Genomic DNA, 25,047 nt, shown 5'->3' with positions numbered 1-25,047 from the left:
GGCCTATCTAGGAGACATGCAAAGCCCATTCAATACCACTGTAGTCACACAGTACTCGCACACATGAAAGAAAAGACTCAGTGTTACAAAAATAAAGGTACATTATTTTGATGACACAAATACCAAAAATAATATAGAGACTATACATCCTTAGGAGGTAAGTAAAACACAAATTATATACACTAGTATGCAGAAACGGGTGTAAAAATAGTTAGAAACTAGTGCAAATAGTGAAAATCACAATAGTTAGAAATGGGCTTAGGGGGAACACAAACCATATACTAAGAAAGTGGAATACGGATGTTGGTTTCCCACCTAGGCAAGTGTAGTGTGTAGCGGGTCGCTGGGAGTACTTGAAAACACCGAAGGTAAGTATTAGAACCCACCCCAGAGGCCAGGAAGGTAGGAGTAAAACACAGTAACTTTCCTAGAACACACAGAAACACGAGAAAGATTATGCAAGAACCAGAAGAGACTGCAAGACACCAACAGTGGATTCCTGAACCTGAAGACCTGTGAAAGAAGGGGACCAAGTCAAAGAAGCACAGAAGAGTCCAGGGAGAACAGTAGCCCCTGCTAACCCTGGTAGAGGTGCAAAAGAAGAACCGCAGGTGAAGAACAACAGTCAGTACTGCACCCAGGAAGACGGATGCAGGTTCCTGGTTGGTGCAGATGATGTCCCACGCCGGTTGGAGGATTGCAGTCTGGTTTGTGTCGCTGGAGTCCACCAACAAGCCTTGGCACACGCAAAGTTTGTGATTAATGGAAAATGGCGCTGCCTGGGACCAGGAGGGACCTGGTGGACTCAATCCAGGAGGGGGAGTCAGAGGGGGTTCTGAGCAACTCAGAGAGCCCATAGACCAGGCAGCCTGCACAGGAGTCCCACAGCATGGAGATGAAGAAGGGGCAAAAAGAGGCCCACGCAGCACCACAACAAAGGCCCCCACGCTGCTGGAGAACCACTCAGGAAGATGTGCGTCACAGGATAGAGTACTGGGGGCCAGAGCTTCATGGTACATGAAGAACTTTGTGGAAGGATGCCAACAAGCCTTGGCAACTGCAAAACATGTGTTGCACGGAGACACTGTCTTGGGTAGAGAGGCAAGGTCTTACCTCCTCCAAAGTTGGACAGTAGGACGTCTGGACCGTCAGGGCCACTTCAGTCCGCCACCCGTGATGCAGAATCCACAGAGCTCGTCAGGAAAGGGGATCCATGCAGCCGGTTGTCATTGCAGTAGGTGCCTGCTGAAGCAGGGGAATGTGACTCCTTCACCCTAAGGGAGATTCTTTCACTCTTCTGGTGCAGGCTGAAGACAGGCTGTCCTCTGAAGATGCACGATCGGGAAACAGTTGCAGTTTCTGGCAGGAGCTGAAGATCCAATGTTGAAGGAGTAGTCTTTGCTTCTTTGTTGCAGTTTGTAGAGTTCCTGGAGGGTCCAGGTGCAGTTTCTTCAGTGAGAAGTCGAAGTAGAGGATGCAGAGAATTCCTGCTGGAGTTCTGCAATCCAAATCTGAAGAACCACCAAAAGGAGAGACCCTAAACAGCCCTGAAAGGGGAATTGGTCGCCTCAACAGGTAAGCACCTATCAGGGTAGGGCTCTGATGTCACCTGCTGACACTGGCCACTCAAAAGTTCCCAGAGTTCCCTACCAACTTGGAATCCATGATGGCAGAACCCAGGGACCCCCTGTTGGAGCTTTGAGCACCACCCCTGGGGTGTGGTGATGGACAGAGGAGTGGTTACACCCCCTTTCCTTTGTCCAGTTTCACGCCAGAGTAGGTACTGGGGGTCCCTGAAGCGGTGTAGACTGGATTCTGCAAGGAGGGCAACAAATGTGCCCTTCAAATCATTTCCATTGGCTTGGGAAGGCCTCCCCTTCCAATCCTTTAACACCTATTTCCAAAGGGAGATGGTGTAACACCCCTCTCCCAAAGGAAATCCTTTGTTCTGCCTTCCTGGGCTTGAGCTTCTCAAGCACCAGGAGGGCAGAAACCTATCTGAGAGGTGGCAGCAGCTTGGGCTGCCTGGAAACCCTCAGAAGGCTGGAAGGGCAATACTGGGGGTCCTCTAAGGAGCCTCTGGAGTGCATGAATCATGCAACCAATGCTTGCAAAAGCTTTGGGGTATGATTCCAACATGTTTGATACCAAACATGCCTATGTTCAGAGTTAGCATTTTGTAGCTGGACATAGGTTATGACCTATGTCCACAACACGAGTAAGATGGCGTCCCTGCACTCACGAAATGTGGGGAAAAAGGTTCTGGAGGTCGTGAAGGCACCTCTGCTAGTGCAGTGGTGCCCTTACACACAGGTACTCTGCACCCTGACCCGAGGGCTAGAAGGCCTGCTATAGGGGTGACTTATAAGTGACCTGGTGGCAGTGCAAATGGCAGTGAAAGGGTGCATGCACCTTTTCACGCAGGCTGCAATAGCAGTCCTGCAGAGCCTTTGCATGGGTTCCCTATGGGTGGCAAAAGATATGCTGCGTCCATAGGGATCCCCTGGAACCTCAATGCTGTGGGTGCCTAGGTACCATATACCAGGGACTTAAGGCATCAGTATGCCAATTGTGGGTGAAATACTGGGTTACCAGTATGCAACAACCAAAGTTTAAGGGAGAGAGCATAACTACTGGGTTCCTGGTTAGCAGGATCCCAGTAGACACAGTCAAACACACTTGACAAAAAGGCCAAAAGTGGGAGTAACAAAGCTAGAAAGAGGCTCCTTTCCTACACTTCCTATGGAAGGACAAATTATAGATGCTCACACTAGCCCAGATTGTGTCTGCTGTAGACCACAGAGACTGCATGTTGGTGTTCGACCTGCAGGACGCTTATTTCCATATTGCCGTCCTAGCGGCCCACAGACACTATCTGCAGTTCACAATGGGCCAAGACCTTTTTGAGTTATCATTGCTTCCTTCTGGCCTCACCAGGGCCCCATGGGTGCTCACAAAATGAGATGGCAGTGACTACAGCACGCCTTCGGAGATACCAATCCACCTCTATGCTTGCAACTATCTTTTAAAGGTGGGTTTACCATAGGCAGTCAGAAACCACCTCCCGACAACAGTGCACCTCCTAACATCGTTGGGTTTCACTATCAACGTATCAAAGTCACATTGATTCCTTCACAGATGCTCCCGTTCACCATAGCTTTTCTGGATACCATACAGTTCAGAGCCTTTCCTCTGAAATGCAGAGTCCCAAACATTCAGGCTATGATCCCAATGTTTTAGACTCTGTCCGGGATCTTAGTGTTGATGACTCTGAGGATGCTGGAATTGTTGGCCACCTGCTGGCCCAATATATTGGGTGGCATACGCAGGCTCTGTAGGGGGACCTCAGATCCTAGTCAGCACAACTTCAGGGGAATCTATCGGAATGTATCCAGATTTTAGAGGAGGCTGCAAAAGACATGCAGTGGAGGCTGCTAGATCGCAATCAGGTTAGTGGCAGATCTTCTCCTTATCCCTCTCAGAGCTGATTGTGGATGCATGGATGCATCACTACTGGTTTGGGAAACCCATCTAGGAGAGGTGGCGATCAGAGGCTTCTGGTCTGTGGCTTGAGACTCCTCTCCACATCAGTTTGTTGGATTTGAGAACGATTCACTTGCTGTTAAAGGCCTTCCACCACCATCAGTGGGAGGCTCATGCAGCTTCTCACACACAATACCACCACCGTGTGGTGCTGCAACACGCAGTGCAGGGTGGGGTGTTGGGGTCTTTACCGGAAAGTTCTGTGCCTGTAAAAGTGGCTGGATTGCCAGGGAGTTTTCTTAGTGGTAAGCCACCTGACGGGATCTCTGAAGGCACACAACCAGGGCACACAAACTCAGATGTCAACAGGTAAAGGTTAACGAATGGCAGGAGGCCTGGAGTGTCTTCTGTCAGTAGGGAGAGCTGTGGCTCGATCTTTTTGTCACTGCTGAGAACATGCAATTTCAGCACTTTGGCAAGTGGAAATTTCAGAGGCATCTCCTCTGAGACGTCTTTCATCTAAAACAGTGCTCGGGCTCCTATATGCCTTCCTGCTGCTTCTCCTGCTCTGAGTTTTGAAGAAGGTCAGAAATGACCAGATCCAAGCATCCTAGCTGCCCCACCCTTAGCCAGGAGATTGTGTTTCAAGGAACTCCTGGCTCGACTATCTGTCCTCCAATCAAGCTGCAACTTAGGAAAGATCTTTTGTTGTAACAGGAGAGCAAGGTCCTGCACCCAGAGCTGCACAATTTGCGTATGCATGCCAGGAAATTGAGTGGCAACAGCTGACCTCTTTCAACATTCTGCCTGAGGTTATTGATGTTATATTGGTGGCGAAGCATACCTACACAAAATCAGTAAATGGCAGTTGTTGGGGTAAGTTTGTGGGGTGATACGGCACCTAGAATATTGACCCACTAAAAGTAATGTTGTCTGAAATGTTGCTATTTGTACTGTTCGCAGCCCAGCAAGGATTTGCTTTAGGCACTGTTAAAGGGTACCAGTTAGCTATTTTGGATTTTTTGCAATTGCCAGATCACCCTTCTTTATTTAAATCACCTATTGTGATGGGATTCTTGAAAGGTGTATAACATTTGTTTCACCAAGTCCTTTTGTGATAGAACAGTGGTAATTGAACTTAGTCCCCACCTCTTTGATGTGTGCCCTCCTTGAGACATTCTACAGCTGTCTTGCTGCTCTTGTTGCTTCTAACTTTAACAGCAGTCTTTATCATCACTGTAACATCGGTTCAGTGTTTAAGTAAGTTCCAAGCACTCCCTTGTCAAGCCACTGTGCACAACAGTCTTCCTAGAGAAGCAAATGTTGAGGATCCAAGCTTCTTTGATACCGGAAGTGGTCACTCCATTTCATGTTGGGCAGGCTGTTACCATTCCAGCATTCATTGCTGTGCCTCATCTGTGCAAGAAAAAAAGAGTCCATTGTTCGAATCCCAAAAGATCACTGAGGTTTTACATCAGTTGCACTAGGGAAAATTGTGGGAATGATCAGCTCTTTGTTGGATTCTTTGGGGCAAGGAAAAGCAAGGCAGTGAAAAAAGACGCTCTCCTGATGGGTTGGTCTCTACATAAAATATGCTACACACTGGATAGAACAAATCTCCAAGAATCCTTACCGGCTCACTCCACCAGAGACAAGGCTGCTATAACTGCATTGGAACACTGACTTTTTGTGCTAGATGTATACCAGCTGCCTCAGTAACATATGTTTATGAAGCACTACTGGTGCCACAATCAGGTCTGTCGAAGGGGACATTTTGACTGCTCTATCCTGCAGGACCTTGATCTGAGCCAGTTCACAGACTCATCACCTAGGGCAGTGGTTCCAAACCTTTTAACATCTGTGGACCCCAATGCTATCATTACTGGAACCTGGGGACCCCCACTGAATCATTATTGGAATCCGGGGACCCCCCCACTGAGTCATTACTGAATATGGGGACCTAACCTGTTAATACTATTTAATTTCCTAAGCAGTCGCGGTCCCCCTGAGAAGGCCTTGCGGACCCCCAGGGGTCCCCAGACCACAGGTTGGGAACCACTGACCTTGGGTAATATTACCATGGTATCTGTGCACTAGTTGAGGAATCTGTGGTTAGAAGTATCCATCAGTAGAACAAGTTACTTAACTTTGGTAGGGATTCTTCTGGCGAACACACTATTTAACTGCAGATTCCTCATCGACCTTCCCACCTCCCTGTTCTGTGAACTGGTTGTCTTTTTCCATCTAAAAAGGTTCCAATCTACAGATTTACACACTGGTCAAGTCAATCTGCTGATAAGCTCTGCATCTGAGGAGGCAGACAGTCTAGAAAGCAACTGACGTCAGGCCGCTTGGGTGTGATTATATGCAGCTCCACTCGTCACCTCTAGAGTGGAACAATTGCGGAGTTGAGCCACACAATGTCCCCTGCCAGCATGTAGGAGTACTGGTGGAAACGTTTTCAGATCCAGTCTGACACCTGAGGAATATTAACAAGGTGAGGAATCTGCGATTAGAGTATCCACCAAAAAACCCATTTCAGATGGTAAGCAGATTGTATTTGTTTCAGACGCTTTTTTGCCAGTATCAGTTCCAGTATCTACAAGGAAAGGATTTGCTGAGTCCTCTACCAGTTTGGTTGTGTATATTTGGCAATTGATTTCACTGTTCTTTGACATATTGTAAAATTAAATTTGACATAAAATATAATCACTTTCTTCATTTCGCATATTAGATTTGTTTTTCAACATTCCTACAGATAAGGTGTTTATTATGTGATCTTGAGTAGATCTAAATAATGTTACTTCCAAATTATTCAGAATCCGGCTCGTCAAACTTCTAAGGATTTTCTCTGTTCTTGAAAATATGGTTGCTCAACTAACATGTTGGATTTAACTTTCTATAGATTGCTTCGATTCCCTGCTGGCAGTTTATTGGCTGGATTGCTCAGATGATGGCGATGCTTGACAAAAAACAGGCAGTGGCCGTGCAGCACATTGTAGAAGAGATTGCAGACCTTTACCCACAGGCTCTTGTATATCCATTCATGATCAGCAGTGAAAATTATTCCTTTGAAGAGAGTGCGATTGGACACAAAAATAAAGAATTTGTATTAAGGTATTACAACTTTGCTTTAGATATTTTTACTAACATAATATGAAGTAGTTAGTTGAAAGTTTCTTTTATGGCCATCCTTTTTTAGATTCAGGAAAGGTTTAAACAAGCATTTGCAGTGCAATAGGTCTTGCATTTTCAGGTGAACCCTGCCTCATAATTTTGACTTTTCCTGCCATATAATTCCAGTGGCACAGCATTTAACTACAGCACCTTGATTTACCTTCTTCCTCGATCTTGAAATACATACAATTATCATATAAACCTTTATCAGAAATAAACTTTTGGCATTAGAGTGTAATACTCAAAACTCCATAACAAAAATATCATTTGAGACGGATTGGAGGGTAAAAGGAAAGAGAGTCAGGAGTAAAGATGGAGAGGACAAGTGGCGTAGTAATGGTGTCATGGGCCCTGAAGTATGAAAGGAAAATGGTTGACTGCAATTTCACTAGGAAAATACTGCAGTAATTAGAGGTGAGTTAAGTCCACAGGTCTCTGGGTCCCAGTGCCACTGCACCTGTTGCTCCATTGATAACTAGGCCTCAGGAGTAAAAGCCGATGGGGCAGATGAATAGAAGCAAAAGAAATACAACAGACAAAAGGAAGAAAGAGAAGAGGGTGCAAAGAAATAAAAGAAAGAAGGGAAAGAAAGAACGAGAAAATGAAAACACAACTAAGAGAAGAAATATAGTAAATGTGTGAGATAAAAGAAAAAAGGGAAGGAAGCTAGTGAACGAAATGTAGAGGAAAACATAATGAAAGAAGTGTGAAAAGAAAGAAAAAAATTAACATTAGAGAAAAAAGAAAGGTGGTGAGAGAAGCAGCAGCGAAAGAACCAGGACATGTATGTACTGACATGTTTCCCACAGACACAGAATAGGAAAACCACTTTGACATTTTGGGTTCCAACAAGTAACTTGTGGCTTCCACATACAGGCGGTAAAAAGAGGGATTTATAGTAAAACTTGAATTGACAGATAAAGATAAGAGAAACATCAGTGGAAGAAAGATGTACAAAAAATTAAAGGACGCATACTGAGTCAAAGGAAAGAGTATATAAAAAAGACAAAGAAAGAATGAAGGGAAGAGAAAAAAACAGTGAAAGAATGAACACCTGATGAAAAAAGGAGAAGAAACCAGTAAAGAAATAACCACGTTTTTGCGAGTTTGAAAGCGGAGGTAGCAAGAGGAAGAGGGAAATTAAAAAAAGGGAGAGGAGTAGAAATAAACAGTTGAAAGAAAGTGAAACTGTTAACGTGTGAATTTTAAGAGCTGGAGAGGGAAAAGTGGAGGAGAAAGAAAACATTGAGAGTAAACAGAGTGAAGGAAAGAATGGAGTGAAATGGGTGAAACAGGCCCTCCCGATAAAGATGACAGATAAGAATTTATTTAATTGGCTCCCCCAGGTCCTCAAACAGAAGTCTGAGTGTGAAACACCAAGGAGCACTGCAGAACAGCAGGGGGGTGCATTAGCAAAGTTGTAAGTGAACTCCAATACAGCAATATTGGGATGCTTCAGATCAGGATTCGGGGTATAGACACAGCGGGTGAGGATGATAAATGGAGCATCGTGTAATTCCTAGTATTGGAATAATGGGGTGCTGCAGGTTAGGGTTGTTGTGCACTGAGAGTTGTATGTGGGCTACAGTACTAGAATAGTAACGGTCACACAAGGTCAGAGCTGTGAGTGGAACCTAGTATTGGTGTGCCAGTGTTGCCAAGTATTAACTTGCAGGTTCCCTGGTGAAGCTGTGAGTGGGGCCCAGTATGGGAATGGCATTGCCTCTGAACCACAGAAGTGAGGAGTCCTGAAGAGCGGTTGTGTATGAGTCTTAGTACTGAGAAGAAAAGTGCACTGAATGCTAGAATTGATGGATTCTGATGGGGCTGTGGTGGTTCCCATCAACAGTGGTGTTGAATGTTAGACTTCAGGTGCACTTCCTGAGCTGTGTTTTGCTCTTTTGGATCCAGTATTGACATGCCAGTGGGACTGAGTATTAGAATTGAGCTGCTGTAATGGAACTATATATGAGCGGGCCCCAGTATAGGAAATGAAGTGACCTCGCCGGGGTAGAATTGAGGTGCAGTGATGGAGCTGCACCTGAGTTCCTACTACTGGGACAGCAAAGTGTACTGATTGTAAGAACTGAGGTGCTCTGGCAGACAGCGTGTGTGGGGTTCTGGCATGGACACAGCTGAAGGGTGAAGGCTTGGAGTGTGAGAACTTAGGTGCACTGATGGAGCTGCGCCCGAGGTCCCAGTACAGGGACAGGTGCGCTATCAGACAGCATGTTTGAGTTTCTGGCACAGCCACAGCTGAGCGCTTTGAGTGTGTGAACTGAGCTGCACAGATGGAGCTGCGCCCGAGGTCCCATTACTGGAACAGCAGTGTGTAATGACTGTATGAACTGATGTGGTCTGGTACACAGCGTGTGTGGGATTCGGGCATGGCTGAGGGGCTTGGATTGTGTGAACTGAGGTGCACTGATAAAACTGCACGCAAGGTCCCAGTAGTGGAACAGCAGAGTGTACTGACTGTAAGAACTGAGGGGTTCTGGCAGACAGCGTGTGGGGCTCTGGCACTGGTACAGCTGAGGGCTTGGAGTGTGTGAGCTGAGGTGCACTGATGGAGCTGCGAGTGGGCTCCCAGTATGGAGCAGAAGTGGACACCGTCTCTACGGATTCCAGAGCCCTGGTAGAGCTGGGTGAGGGTTCCCGGCACTGGAACAGCAGTAGACACTGATGATTGCTTGGAAGGAGATGCTTTGTCTGAGCTGTATGTGGGTAGCAGAGCTAAAAGAGCAGTGATGCCAGATAAAGGTTTTGTAGGTGACATCAGGTTACATCTGGGGGCAGGGCCTCTGGATGACCCAGGCAGGCAGACCAAACGTGACCAAGATAACAGCCTGATATATAGCCTTGTTTACAGCTAAGCTCAGAAACTGAGGAGCCCTGGCAGACAGATGTGTGGGCCTCTGGCAAGGCTGAGGACTTTGAGTGTGTGAACTGAGGTGCACTGATGGAGTTGTGACTGAGGTCCCAGCACTGCAGAAGCAGAGTGTACTGACTGCAAGAACTGAGGTGCTCTGGAAGACAGCGTGTGTGGGGTTCCTGGCACTGGCAAGGCCGAGGGCTTGGAGTGTGTGTTCTGTGGGGCACTGATGGAGCTGCGCCCGAAGTCCCAGTCCTTGAGCAGCAGTGTACACTGACTGCAAGAACTGAGGTACTCTAGCAGGCAGCGTGTGTGTGGTTCCTGGCACTGGCATGGTTGATGGCATGGAATGTGTGAACTGAGGTACACTAATGGAGCTGTGAGTGGGATCCTAGTATGGAGCAGAAGTGGGCACTGTCTCTGAGGTTTGTGAGGCCTGGTAAAGATGGGTGCCTAGCTTATATGCAATTACAAGTGACCCTCTGCCTTTGCTTTCAGCATACAGGCAGGCACACTTGGTAAAGAAAATCCAAGCCAAGGAAAGGCGGGAGCCAGGCAGCTTTGAGAGAGTGCAGAGAGCCCACAAAGACCACATGACCAAGATAACAGCCTGATTTGTAGCCTTGTTTACAGCTAAGCTCAGAGGAAGAATGCTCTGCAAATGAAAAGGGAAGCTTCCCTGGACAGAAGCAGGAAACAAAGTTCATAAAAGTCCCCTAAAGACCAGATAAACAGGACAAAGTGTAATTAGACAGTAGTTGGTCCCTACTCCCTCATAGAAGATGGAGAGCCAAAGAGGCATGACTGACCACTTGCAAGCAAGGATTTTTAAATGACACTGAAACTAACAAATGAAATAGCTGGAAGCCCACAGAAGTATGCTTAAAAGTATACAAGCGGTTGTATGCTTACGCTCAACCTAAAAAGAACCAGTATGTATTTTGTGACACATTTAATTTGTCAAGGCTGTACTTGATGTGCACAAGAAAGAGCAAAAAAACAAATGACACATAGATGTACTTAAATGCACCAGTTTAGTGGTACTCACCCTTTTAATTTCTGAAGACTCAAATGAATCACAACTGGAAGCCATTTGTACAACTTGAACCTCAAAATAATACGCAAACAAGTACACTCCAAATTAGCTCAGCATGTCTACTTTCCTCTGCAATTGCTTGTTTAAATACTACAGCCACTACTCAAAGCTCTCAGCAAAAGTGGTTGGTCAGAATTAGTAAATGGATTGACACTTTCCTCGGACAGCCACAGGACTGTAATGAAGTTTGGTACAGACAAAGGGTGACTTCGTTTGTTTCGAAAGGTGACAAACATAGTGGTTGCATAAAAGTTAGCAGACCAGGTACTCATTATGGCACAGTACGTTCCGCCGACTGGGAATTAGTACTCTGCTTGCGGAATGTATTTCTCTGTCTTGAGAAGAACAGGCGTGTCCTCTTTCCTATGTCAGAAGTGTGGGTCCTTTGAGTCTGTCTGCAAGTGCCTGGCCATATAAAACACTGGATAGGAGGAGGTATAGCCTGGAAGGGCATTTTTTGCAGTCTTTTCATGTGTGCACATGTACAACACTGAGCGGGTAGAGGACTGGCTTTCTAAATGTGTAGATGTATATAATTTTCTAGAAATTAGAAGGAATTCAAAAGTGTTTTAGTCCGTAGCACATTCCTATTTGAGGTCGAATTATGTTTAAATGCAAGCAGTGACTGCGCGCATTCGCACCTGCTCTGTCCTCAGCAAGTTATCAGCTTATGAATAGAAAACGTTTTAAGAAAATGCTCATGGTTATTACATATCGTTATTGGTTTTATAAATATATAGACCAAATACATTAGGGAGTAAATACAGTAGACTTCAAGTAATTATATTACCACGTGGGGGAACCACTTGTATACAATTATTTAGCACAATATTGGTTGGCAGATACCCAGAATAGGTTCTGCAAAACCGCAGGGATTCGGGATTCACGAATCACAGATTAAGAATTTGTGGATTAATTAATAGAGTTCATTTTTGAAAAGTTCAGCCAATATCAGTTAAGATCACAATTGTTCTAATTTGTGGTTGTAATAAAAAATATTGATCTCAACAATTCATAGACAATGGTTGCTGTATTGGAATGCTCATGAGAGCCATTTTATTATTATACACATTATTGACTTGTTAATCACCTTTTATAAAAAATAAATGTGCCTTACACTTCGAAACGGCAAAAAGCTAACATACAAACTAGTTGATGTGGGGATCGGTACAAGAGACAAATTTGAAAGTCACGAATAAAGATAAGGCAGAAATGTAACTCTGCTAGTTATGCCTCATTTCCAAGTTGAAACCTCATAATAGGATGTATTTACCGCACTAAGTAAATCCTTCACACAGAGGTAATGGGATTTACAGGATTGGGTAAATACATGACACGATTTTTTTTTTTTTTTTTTTTTTTTTTTTTACATTGTGTTACCAAATACAGTCTATGTACCATCAATACCACAGACATCCAGCATAAGAACATTTGTGGGATAACATCATTAATATTAACTTAGACGGTCCACTCTCATCCCCATCCATTTACAGTCCCCTTCGTATATAGTTTCTTAGGGGTCAGCTGCGGTCGTCAAGAGATATGTAGCGAGCATGGCCCCATATGTCCCTGTGTCTAGAGGTTGAAGGTGGTTCCTCAGCATATATTTCGAATTGTTCTTGCAGTAGGTCATGTCTTGTATCCATTGTGCAGGTTTCGGGTCGACTTCTTTCCCCAAAACATAGCCACTCTCCATTTTGGTAGAAGTGCCACAGCTACAAATTTGCGGTTTGCAGATTGCAGCTGTTTAATTAGACCAGAACGGGGGGGGTACGGGTACAGGGTATTTGCTCCATGGTCATTGTAGATAGATCTGATACTATGTTGATCCAGAACTGCTGGGTAGGTTAACCTGGGGCACGCCACAGTGGGTACAGTTCACTTTCTCTTGCAACCCTTATTTCATCAGTCTGACAGTGGTGTAGTATGTTTGTTGTAAGTATTTGAAATTAATTATGCACAGGTTGCAGATCTGCATGAACATCACCGTAAATGCGCAACAGACTCTTCAGTCCTCTGCAATTAGTGGTATATCAAGGGCAGTATTCCATCTGTCTATAGCTATGATCCTGTATGTGTATCATCCTTTTGGACTTCGTCATATAACCGTGTCACAAGATTGTGGCGTGTGGGAGTGGTTAATAAGATTTGAAGCTCTCCCAGCGTTGGGGGTACCTTCGGGAAAGAGGGGTATAGGACCTATACGTGAAGGTCAGTAACAATGGTTGAAGCATAGGGTGGGCAAGGTCAGTCAGGGCAACAAACTGGCTTGTTGTATAAAGATCCCCTAGAGATTTGAGCCTGGCTCACTCCAACACTGCAAGCGCACCCATTTCCTAAGTGACCGATACGTCTGGCTGGTCTCATTTAGGGAGTGCAGGTGCATATAGGGGAAGTTTTTTAACTTGTTCACCATGCAGTGGTGGTGCAGTTAATAGTGTTTATTTCTCCTTTTGCCATCATTGGCCAGTTATGTAGCATAATAGTGTTTAATGGGAGAGGGTGTGCATCATCAGCCTCCACAGCGACATGAGGTATATATGCGTGTGGGGTGGACCAGTAGTGTGCAAAGTGCGCCAGGGCACAGAGATAATAAACTCGGAGGTCTGGTGCATTAAACCCCCCATTTGTGCATATGGGAGTGCTAATAGATCCAAGCCGATTCTAGATTGTTTCCCTGCCCATGCTGGTGTTATCATACGGGCTCCAAAGCTTTTTTGTTGTTTTGTTTTTACAGGTTATGGGAGCACAATTGGGATATTCATAAAAACGTAAAGGAATCTGGGGAGCACTATCATTTTTATGAGTGCTATTCTGTCCCCTAAAGATAATTGCGTCTTGGACCAACAGGCTACCTGTTCACCCAGTTTTGATACTGCCCCACCATTATTTACATGAATTACTATTTCCGGATCTCTCTGGATCCATACACCTAGGTAGTTGACCGGGTCGGCAATCCATTCTAAATGAAATTGTATTGTGTGGGGTACTGTGTTTGGTGTTAGGTGAACTATGATTGATTTGGTCCAGTTTGCTCTAAGGCTGGAATACCACTCAAGCAGAGTATATTCTCGGAGTATGGGCGCTAAATGCAGGTGTGGATCCGGGACATATAACACCATATCATCTGCATATAGCGAAACATTGATGGGGCGTAAGCGAACCGCTGCGGAGCTTCTGCGTGCCGTTGGTGGATTATGCTTGTGAGGGGCTGTAGGGCTAATGCAAATAAAATTGGTGACAAGGGGCACCCTTATCGTGTGCCTCAGCACATGGACATTAGATCTGAGGTGTGGCCATTGGGGCATGTTCGAGCCACCGGGGCAGTATACAATAATCTTAACCACTTGAGAAATGTTTCTGGCATTCCTGTGCGACTCAGTATTCTGAACATGTACTTCTACTTTATAGAGTCAAAGACTATAGCAGGGTCCAATAGCACTGCTACTCCTGCCATAGCGTGGTCTAAGTAGTGTAATAATGAGAAGAATGTTGCAAATTGTGTGTTGTGGACTGATTTTGAATAAAACGAGACTGGTTTGGGAGGACCAAGTTTGACATTGATAGGTACAGTCTATTAGCTATCATTTTAGCTAGTATTTTTGGTGTCTGTGTTAATCAATGATAGATGCCTGTTTGACTCACAGGATTAAAGTAATTTCTCAGACTTTAACAATGTGATGATTAAAGCCTCGCAGTGTGGCGGGGGAGCGTTCATTTCTGATAGGCCTCTTCATACATTGCTTGGGGGTGCGGTGCCAGTAAGTTTGCATAGGTTTCATAAAATTCCCAAGTCAGGCCGTCCTGTCCGGGCACTTCGCCGTTAGGAAGGGATCATATGTGTGTATTTTACCTCCTTCATTGTCAGCGGTTGGATCAGGAATTCTCGCTGACCTTGGGACTGCCACACGACAGCGCTATCATCAAGATATGTTGCAATTTCTGTCACTGACGCAGTCTCTCTGGCTGTGTAAAGAGTGGTGTAGAATTCTACAAAGGAGAGGATATCCTGCCTGGCATACCTGTTTTCTCTCATTGGGGGGCTTAATTGACATTGTGGGTGTTTGCCTATGATGGTTTCAACTGTTGGACCAAGTTACGGCCCGGCCACGCACACCCTCCCCGTAGGCGTGATAGGTGTCATAATTTGCTCAGGGCCATATTGGTTTATAGTGTGAGGTGTCAGGGTGGGGCGTGTTTGTAGGACCCGTTCCAGTAACTGAAGTGTGTCCTCTATCTTGTGTAGCTGTGTGTGAATATCATGGTGCATACCAGTTTCTGTGCCAAAGCAAATACCTCTAAAAGTAATTTTAAAGGCTTCCCAGAGAGTATCCTTCCCGTCCATAGAACCCGTAATTTTTTTCAAATTATTCCACTACAGCTGCATGTAGACTCTATCAGAAAACTGGGTTTAACAACAGAGTGGCTTGAAATTTCCATGTGAATTGGTTCGGGATGGTGCATGATCAGAAAGAGTCTTGGCAAGGTGTCTAACATCTGCTGTCCAGTCATTTTCCTCCCGGGTCGTGGGCCAATAATCCAGACTTTACCAAGAATTATGGATAGATGAGACAAAGGTCCCCTCTCGTTTATCGGGGTTCCACAACTGCCAAATGTTTGTCAAACTGTCCTCTGCCTTGCCTTCGCATAATACCTTGGTGGAGTTCTTTCCATGCCTCTTGGCCCTCGCATGACAGGCCTTTGAGCGGATTTAGTACAAATTGAGGTCATCACCCTAGAGGATAGTCCAGGGCATCAGGGAGTGTAGTTTGTTCCATAATTTGGTATAGAATGCATGGTGTCTATGTTAAGGCCATATGTGTTAACAAGTGTTACAAAAGTGGTGCATAAATTACCTTGTAGTATAGCATATCTGCCGCTTTCTCTATCTCCGCGTTGTGGTGAAAGGTATGCCCCATTTACTTAAGATAACTGCACGTCTAGAAAATGAGGAGTAAGAAGAGGCAAGATGGACTGTTGCCCATCGGACACCCATTGTTTGGCTCGTGGAGAAGGGTGATTTGAATGTGATGTCTATCCAAATATGCCACTACCTGGCACATATTACAGGGGTTATTTATCCCCCGTACATTCCAGGTCGCTACAGAGACTTGACCAGTTGGATCGGTCATGCTACCGTTGTGGACTGCGTAATGATACTGAGTTGCATGACTCACAGGGAGTGGCGTCCTAGGTTCCCGTCTGTGGCAGTGGTGCATTGCAATAAAAAAAACATAGTAAACAAAATATTATCCCACTTCAACATACCAGCCACACCAAAGACTCCTAAGAACCTGAAAGAAAAAGTATACAAAATCCAAGAACAGGTTCTAGCAATCATTATTAGAACATCATAAACAGACATGTGGGGTGTATTGGTGTAGATGCAACCAGAGTCCCAGTGACTCACCCGAGAACGGGGCACGGGGAGACACATTAGGTATCAGCTGCTAGGGTCATGGTTTATGGAGCATCCAGACAGTCAACACTGGGGAACATTCCAGTGAGCCAGACCTGGGGTCCCTAGTACTAAAGATGTAACCAACAGTGTTAGCCATAATAATGGAGTGAGAGGGCAGTCTCCTGAAACTGTTCACTTGTGCATCCTTGGCACATGCACTAATATGATGAGGTGGCCCACTTGGCAGGGTTTAGTTTCAGGTCAGAAAGTGAATAACCTGTAAGGTCAGTGATGTCAGGGAGCACAGAGGGCATCCCAGGTTCATCCTTTTCAGACACTCTTGTTGTCGATGTTCAAATCCGGTTTCTCTGGGGGTCGTTTGGAGAGCTTTTTGAGAAAATCCTTTGTGGCTTGTGGTGTCAAGAACATTTTTGTGGTTCCTCGATGTTCAATACGTAGTTGGGCTGGGTAGAGCATGGCATAAGCAACTTCTTCTTATTGAAGTTTCTTTTTGATGGGGGTAAATTCTTTCATGGCTCCCTGCACTGCCGCCATAGAATCGGGGTACAAGACCACTTTATTTCCTTTATGGTTTATGTCTTTCATCTGACGCAACAAGCGAAGTACAGAGTCTCTGACCCAATAATTGAATAATCTGGCAATTATAGTGTGAGGTGGGGCTCCCGGGACCGCGCTACTACCAGCATATTCAAAAAGTGGTCTACACCAAAAATGTCTTTAACTAAATGTTCAACATACAGTTCCATTTTGCCTGTGTTGTTTGATTCCGGGATTGCTGTGATTTATAGGATTGTGACTCCAAATCTTCATTCTTTGCTTGGATCACAGCTAGTACTGTTTCTATGTTCAGACATATTTCACGCATTGAGTGAATGTCATTGTCTGTTGTGGAGATGCGTTGCTGCACTGCTGTGATCCATGCCGTCTGTTTGTCAAGTTTGGTGGTCAGACTATTCTTGCACTTGTTCAGGGTATGGATTTTCCTGTCAATTGATTGCAAACTCTGCTGCATTGCCAGTAGCGGGGTTACCACAACTGAAGGGGTTTATCTTGGCACAGCCATCTTGAGCTCAGTGAATATCCCGTATTGGGAGATTTGTTTTTAATCAGGTTTCAAATGTGAGGCGCTGTTGCCTCTTGTTGGTTTTCCCCATTTGTAGTGCGAGTACCCACATGGTGTGTGCCTGGGTTGTCTGTGCACTACCGTTGGCTACAGGTCAGGCCACGAATTATCAATATAGTTCTGGTAGTCCCAAACACAACCCACAAGTGACTCAGTGTTGCCCGGTTACACAGTAATTTCTTCTTGGGGAGAGCCACAGGACACTTTCTTGGTTAATATTGTGGGCTAAGTTGTCTGCAGTGGTGTCCCCAGCATTAGGTGAGTATGAAGCGATGTTCACACTGACAAGATGCAGCCTACCCACAGGGTCAGAAGCATGATTACATATTGTCTAAATGGCAGGTTGGGGCCTTGACACTGCCAAAAATGCAGGACTTGTGGTGGTGTTGAGGGAGAGCTGGAAAGTGCCCACATAAGGAGTCAGAGGTTTATAGTGCAGGATACAGTCCCCATCCCTTGACAAAGAGTTAGTAAATAGTAAGGCTTAGTGTCTTGGTGTAGGGAGCTGGGTTCTTGTTGCAGCATCCTCCCACTTTTTGATTGTTTTTTAAATACAACTTTGAAGTGCTTTGGGTTCATGCTAGTGCCAATGTCCCTTCCCTAAAACAAGACACCTGGTCACTTGATCCCCAAGTGATCAGGCCCTTCTGCCCCCTGTAAGTCCCTAGTAAATGGTATCCCTGGTACTTAGGGCATGGGTACTGAAGAGGGCCCCTCAGAGCCGCAACACAACTGTTGCCACTCTGAGGGACCCAGCACTACCTTATGCAGACTCCCAAAATAGCCAGAGAAAAAAGCCTGCACGGTGTGAGGGGAGTGGTATCTCCTCACCCAGACAGGATTTCCATTCCAGGGGGGGAAGCTTCAAAGACCTAGCCGCCTTTGTAGTGCGATCCAGGTCTCTCCAGATGGTGGAGATGACCAACCCCACCTGTCATGACCACACTTTTGTTGGCAGCACAGGAGGGAAAATTAGGCAGATTAGGAGGTGCGCCTACTTCATGCCAGTCCCGCCACTAAGGTGGAAGAGCTGAAGTGGACTCTACTTTTTAAATTTCTTGTTTCAAAGGAATTAAGCCACTAGGTTTATGTTCACTTTCCAGTGGAAGTGGTAAAAGAAAGGGTGTAATCACGATAAATGTGGGAAGCTGATTGGCTACTGCCTGGCACCCCCTGTAACTCCCCTAAATTGAGTATTTAGGTGGCACCCTAGAACTCACACTCTTACTACCTACAAAGAAAAGGACAAGGAAGAGTTGCACCTGCAGAAGAGGAAAAGAAGAAGCAGCTGTCTTGGAACCAGCCCCTCTGGCTTGCCTGCTGACCTCAATGGACTCTGCCCAAAAGACGACTCGTCCTGCTGCTGCGCCTCCAAGAAACCCTGAAGGACTGCCTGCCTTCTACAATGGCTTAGACTCCAGTGAGCAGTGGAACTGCTCTGCAACGAAGTTTCAAGGAAGGACTCTGTAGCCCCCTCAAACAGCAAGGACCCGACACCCAAAGTGACATCTGCACCTGGCGACTCGAGCCAACCAGGGTTGCCAACCCAGTTCCCCAACTCTCTAGAGTCCGAGTCCACTTAGGCTTCACCCCACATGGACTCCCCCAAGTTGCCCACAGTCTCTGCATGCAGGCCACCTCTCCTGCAGCATTGTGGTGAGAGAAAACCTGACACCTCCAGCAACCACTGCACCCGTCGCCCCTAACCCCATCTGAGGTGGGTCACTGGTGCCAACAACATCCCCTGACTCCACTGAGCTCGAGCCCACCCTTGCACCTACCCCCCAACCCCCTCCCACCCATTGCTGGACTCCCTGATGACACCTGCAACCTTAACATGCAGGACCCCTTGACTCCGAGTGCTTCCGGACAAAGGAATCCAATGCCTAAAGACACTCCTCCATCTGTAACCCCTAGAGAAAAGAACCAAAGGTGCACTTACCTCCCTGAGCACCCCAAGTCTACTACCTACCTGTTTGTTGTCCCCAACTGGCTTCCTAGCCAGAGCCTGCAGCCTGTCTTCACGATGACAAAACTCCCATAGGAAAACATTGGTCTCCAGGTGCCTTACTGCACCCCTGCACCTGGCCACCCCAGTGCTGCCTGGAGTGACTTGCTGGTGTGGTTCTGATCAGTGCCCAGTACTTACCTTAACTCCCTGAGATTGGCTTAGTAAGTCATTGTTAACCCTGTGTTTGCTGAACATTATTCTCCTCCATAAGTTAAAATTGAAGAACTTTGAGAATCGGCCTCTGTTGATTTTTGAAAGTGCAATGTATTTATGCTTGAAAAAGTGCTTACCTGATTACGAAGTTCTTAGGTTTGAAACATTCATAAAAAGAAGTGTTATTTTTCTAATTTGGTCTCAGATTTATTCTTTGAGTGTGTCTCTCATTTATTTCCTCTGTTACTTCAACAGATGCTTAGCACTACCCTCAGATAAGCCTAACTGCTCGCACACCCTACCACAATATAGATCATTAGTCCTATCTACTTTTTCCTCTGCAAACCAACTGGCGATCCACTGGACTCTGCATGGTGTACATTTTAGTGCACCATAATAGATAGCCAGCTTCCTACACTTGGTCACCGCCACCTGTAAAAGGGAAGTGGTCTGGGGAGGGCCGCATGGAAGTGCATTGTCACCTATGGGGGGAGTGTTGAATGGTAGGCAAGGTCACGAGGTACAGTCCAGCTCTGAAGCCAGTGTCATGAGTGCGTTGTGCTACATTGTCATGTCAATGTTTTGGTGCCTTAACAAAGATACAGGCTATGGAGCAATGCGACGAGCTGGTCACTGGAGGCTCTCACAGGTAATGTAGCATACATGATGGAATATACAGTTCGAGGAATGGTAATGGGAGTAGCAGTAAAAATCACATTTGTGATCAGCGCTGGGCGCCAGGCACATTGGCCACGAATGACGCACCTGCCCAGCGTTTATTTTACTGCCTTGTTTCAGCTAGTGAATAAGCCCAGTATAGCAATTGTTAGCACTTGTAGTGAAGAGGGGCCTGGGGTGCTTAGGCAGTCTGTATTTGCAGGTAATGTCCAGGAGCTACATCCAACTAAGATGCGTGGGGAAGCTTCCGCAATAGGCCTACCTCTCTGGTTCAGGCCTTTCGGCCGTTGAGGGCTAAGTTGGTGTCCCCAGCGTTACCCAAGCTTTTTAGTAGTAAGCAGTGCTCATCTCCATCAAACAGGGAGCAGCCTCTAGTTTCCTCATAGGGACTGATACGCACCCTGGAGGACCACATGCCAGCGGCGAGCCGGGGTCTCAGCATCTACCTGGAATTCGCCACCCAGATCGTCACACATGTGGCCTCCCCAGACCAAGCAATCACTCAGAGCGGACCGCAATCTCAGGCGGCTGTCAGTTGGGCTCACAGTTCTTCGCCGCATAGTGCAAACCCCTAGAGCCGCACGGCTGCCATTTTGCATGCGGTGTCCATACAGGCAGACAGGCAGCCACAGCTTCCAGAGGGATTTCACAATTGAGGACGTGATCCAGCATTCTAGCTGTGCCTGGTGTTACACTGCTCCAATTGCTCAGTTGGGTGGTGAGCAGGAGTGCCGGGGTGCAGGGTAATGGGTGGATTCTGGCTCTAGGCTGTCAGAGCTGCACTACAGTGTGGCCATCTTACTTGTGTAATGAATCCTATCTTGTTTTATTGGGAAGCAGGAGTTAGCTTACGCTTCTGGCTTGTAGATTTGTGCCCCCATCACCCAGTGACTTTTACCCTACTTAGTCTGCTCTGTTTTAGCGAAATTATTTAATGATATCTTCCCAAAATGGCTGCATTGTTTTTAGTTAGGACGTTATTTAGTTTCCTACTATCACTGCCACTCTGCTAAGGCACCTATCAGCGCCAGAAGATAGATAAGATGTAGGTATTCACATTAGGTACTTTCCCACTTTGGACTTTTGAAGAATTGTCCTGAGCATGTCTTGTCATCTATTGTTTAGGAACAAGCTTAGGTCAGGAGTCTGAGCAGATCTGTATAAATGCACCTCACATAGACAGATAGTCAGAGGGATTCCTACCAGATGCCGTCAACGCTATCCATGCTGCATGCCGCCTTGACGCTGACCCAGTCTTCATGTCCCTACAGAGTCTGAGCTAGAGACCTCATCCCAAGGTAACAAGGGTTAGGGGGCACTTCTCATGGACATGGCATTGGCAGATTAGGTTTAACACACCTAGCTCTCTTAAGGTGAGAGATTAGGTTCATCATGCTAGGGTATTAGGACAAATTTCATATCTCATGTCATTTTATGTTATTGCAAGTTGGTGGAGGTTTTTGTATTATTGACTCTTGTGTTCACAGTTCTGTTCCTTGCATTATTAATTATCCTTTTGCAGCCCATGCAACTTATTGTAGATTGCAGTTCTGTTAATAAAACCTATTGAAAACTTTACTGCATCTCCTTCATTGCCTGTTTGATTGAGACATGGTGTTCATGTGAGAAAGGGGTAATCTCCGTTTAACCAAAACACTCCCTTAGATGTCACACTCTTCAGTCCATGTGTAAAGGCTGCCACAAATCACCTATTTCACCTTTTAATGTTTGGGTTTTTGGTGAGGTGCTGCTTGTGAGCCCAGGTGGTTTAGGACAACAGTTGCGACTTGATGTAGGACTGGCATAGGCGCCTCTAAACATAAGTATTGCCTTTCTTAAACCAGCAGTCGAGTCATGCCTAGAGCAAGAGTCAAACTACGACACTTGGGCTGCAGCATGTTTTATGCCACCCATGGGAGCTCTTGTAAAATGTGTTTGCAGGCCTGCTATTGCAGCCTGCATGAAAAGGTGCATGCACTTTTTCACTTCAGGTCACTGCACCAGTTCACTGTAAGTCTCCCCTATGGTAGGCCCTTCTACCCCAGAGGGCAGGGTGCAGGTACCTGTGTGTAAGGGCACCCCTGCATGAGCAGAGGTGCCCCTACAAACTCCAGCTCCATTCCCCTGGATTTTGTAAGTGCAGGAAAGCCATTTTACCCATGTCGCCTATCAGAGGGGGTCACTGACGTCACCTGCCTGACCTGGCCACTCAGATGCTGCCATAGGCCTCTGCACATCTTGTTTTCAAGATGGCAGAATCAAGTGGCTACATGGAGGAGCTCTGTGCACCATCCCTGGGGTGGTGATGGACAGGGGAGTGCTCAGTCCCCTTTCCTTTGTCCAGTCTTGTGCCAGAGCAAGGACCAGAGGGTCCCTGGACTGGTGCAAGCCGGTTTATGCTTTGGGGGCACCAAATATGCTCTTCAAAGCAAACCGGTGGCTTGGAGAAGCTACCTCTCCCCAGCCGTGTAACACCTATTTCCAAGGAGGAGGGTGTTGCCTTCCTCTACCACAGGAAGACCTTTGTTCTGCCTTCCCCTGCCTGAGCTGGTCAAGCAGCAGGAGGGCAGAAGCCTGTCTGAGGGACTCCAGAAGTGCAGGCTGCCTGCAAACCATAAAAAGTCTAGTAGGAACAATACTGGTAGGTCCTCTAAGGAGCCCCCGGAGTGCATGAAATCATGCCACCAACCTTTGGGGTATTATTCCGACATGTTTGATACCAGGGTTCTAGTTATCATTATGTAGCTGGACCTCAGACCACCTGTTTCCAGTACACGGGTAAAATGGCTTGCCCGCACTTACAAAGTCCAGTACATTGGAACTGGAATTTGTAGAGGCACCTCTGCTCATGCAGGGATGCCCCTCACACAGGAACCTGCACCCTGCCCTGTGGGCTAGGCGGGCCTACCATAGGGGTGACTTACAATGACCTGGTGCAGTGGCCAGCAGTAAAAGGGTGCATGCACCTTTTCACACAGGCTGTAATGGCGGATCCCTGGTGTACCAATGCCCTGGGTATCCAAGTACCATATACTAGTGACTTGCAGGGGTACACGAGTATGGCAATTGTGGGGTTTAAAGGGTACCAAATAAACTAAATTAGGAGGAGAGAGCACAGTCACCGGGGTCCTGGATAGCCAGTCCAAACACAGTGATAGGCAGACAAAAAGTGGGGGTAACCATACCAAAAAGAGTGACTTTCCTACAGGGTCCAACCCCCATTTAGGGTTACTTAATGGCTCCACTGAGGATGGGTCCCTAGACTCGTCTGCAAGACTTCAGGAACTGTCAGTTCTGACACTTCTGCAAGCTGGACATTGGAACTGCTGCTGTACTTCAGGAACCAAAAGCAAACCTGTAACCAGTAGGAGGACTTCTGCTGCAACTTTGTTTCTTCTTTCCGCAAAGAATTTTGCAACCCTGTGGCCGTGCATACTCCAGAGTCACTGGGACTCTGCACGCACTTAGGAAGGCAAAAAGGAATCTCCCTTGGAGTGAAGGAGTCACTCTCTGCATCTGCAGGCACCTCAAGAACTATGGCCGGCTTGTGGATCCTGCTTTCCCACTGGCTCTCCAAGGCTCTGCAACACAGGTGGTGGTTCAATGGCTCTCCAGAGTTCTGACCTATCTTCCTTGCACCTGGGAAGTTTTTGGTTCCCCACTGGAGCTGCTTGGCTGGACCCCCTGTGCACTGCGTCTGCTTGTCCTTGCCGAGGCTTCTTAGTTCCTCAGTCCGAAGTCCTCCTAGCTCCAAGAAGCCCCCGCCTCAAACACACTCCATCTCCAAGAAGAACTTCCATATTGCAACTCCTGCAACATGGGTATCCCTCTTTGCTGTGCTGCTGAGGCCTTCCTGTGCCTGGAGCCAGAGGGTCCTGCTTGGGGACTTGAACGATTCCCGCTGGCTTTCCAGCCTACCTGCCAAGGTTGCATCACCTGGACCTTGCTGGTTCCCAAAACTCCTGCAAACGCCGCACAACACTTCTTGCATTTGCTTAGGCTTGTTGGTGGTCCTACTGACCACCCCTGAAATCCGTCAACTGGCGTGGGACAGCTTGTGGATGACTTCAGGGATCCTCCTGCTTTGCTTAGACTCCACAGCTGCACTTCTTCATCCACCATCCTTCAGGAAAAATCACAGAGAAAGGTGTGAATTGCCCTCTTGCACCACCTGGGCACACCACTAGGTGGTTTGGACTCTGTACCCTCTCTCCTTCGGTCCTCTTCCTCCAGAATCCACTCCTGGGGTACACCGACCTGGTCCAGGGTCAGGACAGCTGCTGGACAACCAAGGTCCCCATTGACTTCCGAAACGACTTCACCCCTATGCACGTGGCTCCCTGGTGTAGATACTCCACTGTTCTGGGTATCCATGGGGGAGGGGGAGCGCACTATCCAACCTTGCTTGTCCCAACGGGTTTCCTTGGGGTCCCCCAGGGAAGTGTCCTAAAATGCAAAAACTCCAACCACGATGTTACCCTGTTGACACTTACCCAAGGTTTCTACACTGCACACAGGCACCTGGGGAATCCTACCCACTTTCCTTTGGGGTGTTAGTACTTCCCCAGTCCTAAGGGTCCTTGGGTGGTAGTGTGGATTAGGTGTGGTTTTCGCATTCCATTTTGTTTTTGTATATGATTTGGCCTCCCCAAAGGGGCCCATGTTTTTTTATGCCTTTACCTACCTGTTGGTTAGAAAAATAAATTGTATGACCATATCTCCAGGTAGGAGATAAACCAAAGTTAGGTTTAGCGTGTGTGTTATAGTAAATATTACATAATGTTCTAACATCTGTGTGTAGGAAAGTCACTCTTTTTGGCATGGTTACCCCTTTTTTGCCTAACAGTATGATTAGACTATTTTTACTGGATTCCTGCTAATCATCGCCCCAGTGATTGTGCTCTCTCCCTCAAAATGTTGTTGCCTAGGACTTGTACACCCCACAATTGACATACTGGTGCTCCCTTATAAGTCCTTGGTATATGGTACTTATGTACCAATGGCATTGGGTGTAAGAGACTGGCTCTTTGTT

The 25,047-nt window shown here is 46.5% G+C and overlaps 1 protein-coding gene across 2 annotated transcripts in view; it reads left to right on the top strand.

Moving 5' to 3' along the window:
- The window catches only part of PRKDC (protein kinase, DNA-activated, catalytic subunit), a 2,139,921-nt gene that overhangs the window by 1,757,033 nt on the left and 357,841 nt on the right, over positions 1 to 25,047 (top strand). For both annotated transcript variants that reach the window (XM_069220133.1, XM_069220131.1), the window contains one exon: positions 6,389 to 6,600. In XM_069220133.1, the coding sequence (XP_069076234.1) occupies positions 6,389 to 6,600 (212 nt within the window). The remainder of the gene's footprint in view (positions 1 to 6,388; positions 6,601 to 25,047) is intronic.

This window comes from Pleurodeles waltl, chromosome 2_2, assembly GCF_031143425.1.
Source record: "Pleurodeles waltl isolate 20211129_DDA chromosome 2_2, aPleWal1.hap1.20221129, whole genome shotgun sequence".
NCBI classification, from domain to species: Eukaryota; Metazoa; Chordata; class Amphibia; order Caudata; family Salamandridae; genus Pleurodeles; species Pleurodeles waltl.
This window is presented reverse-complemented; position numbering and strand designations above follow the sequence as displayed.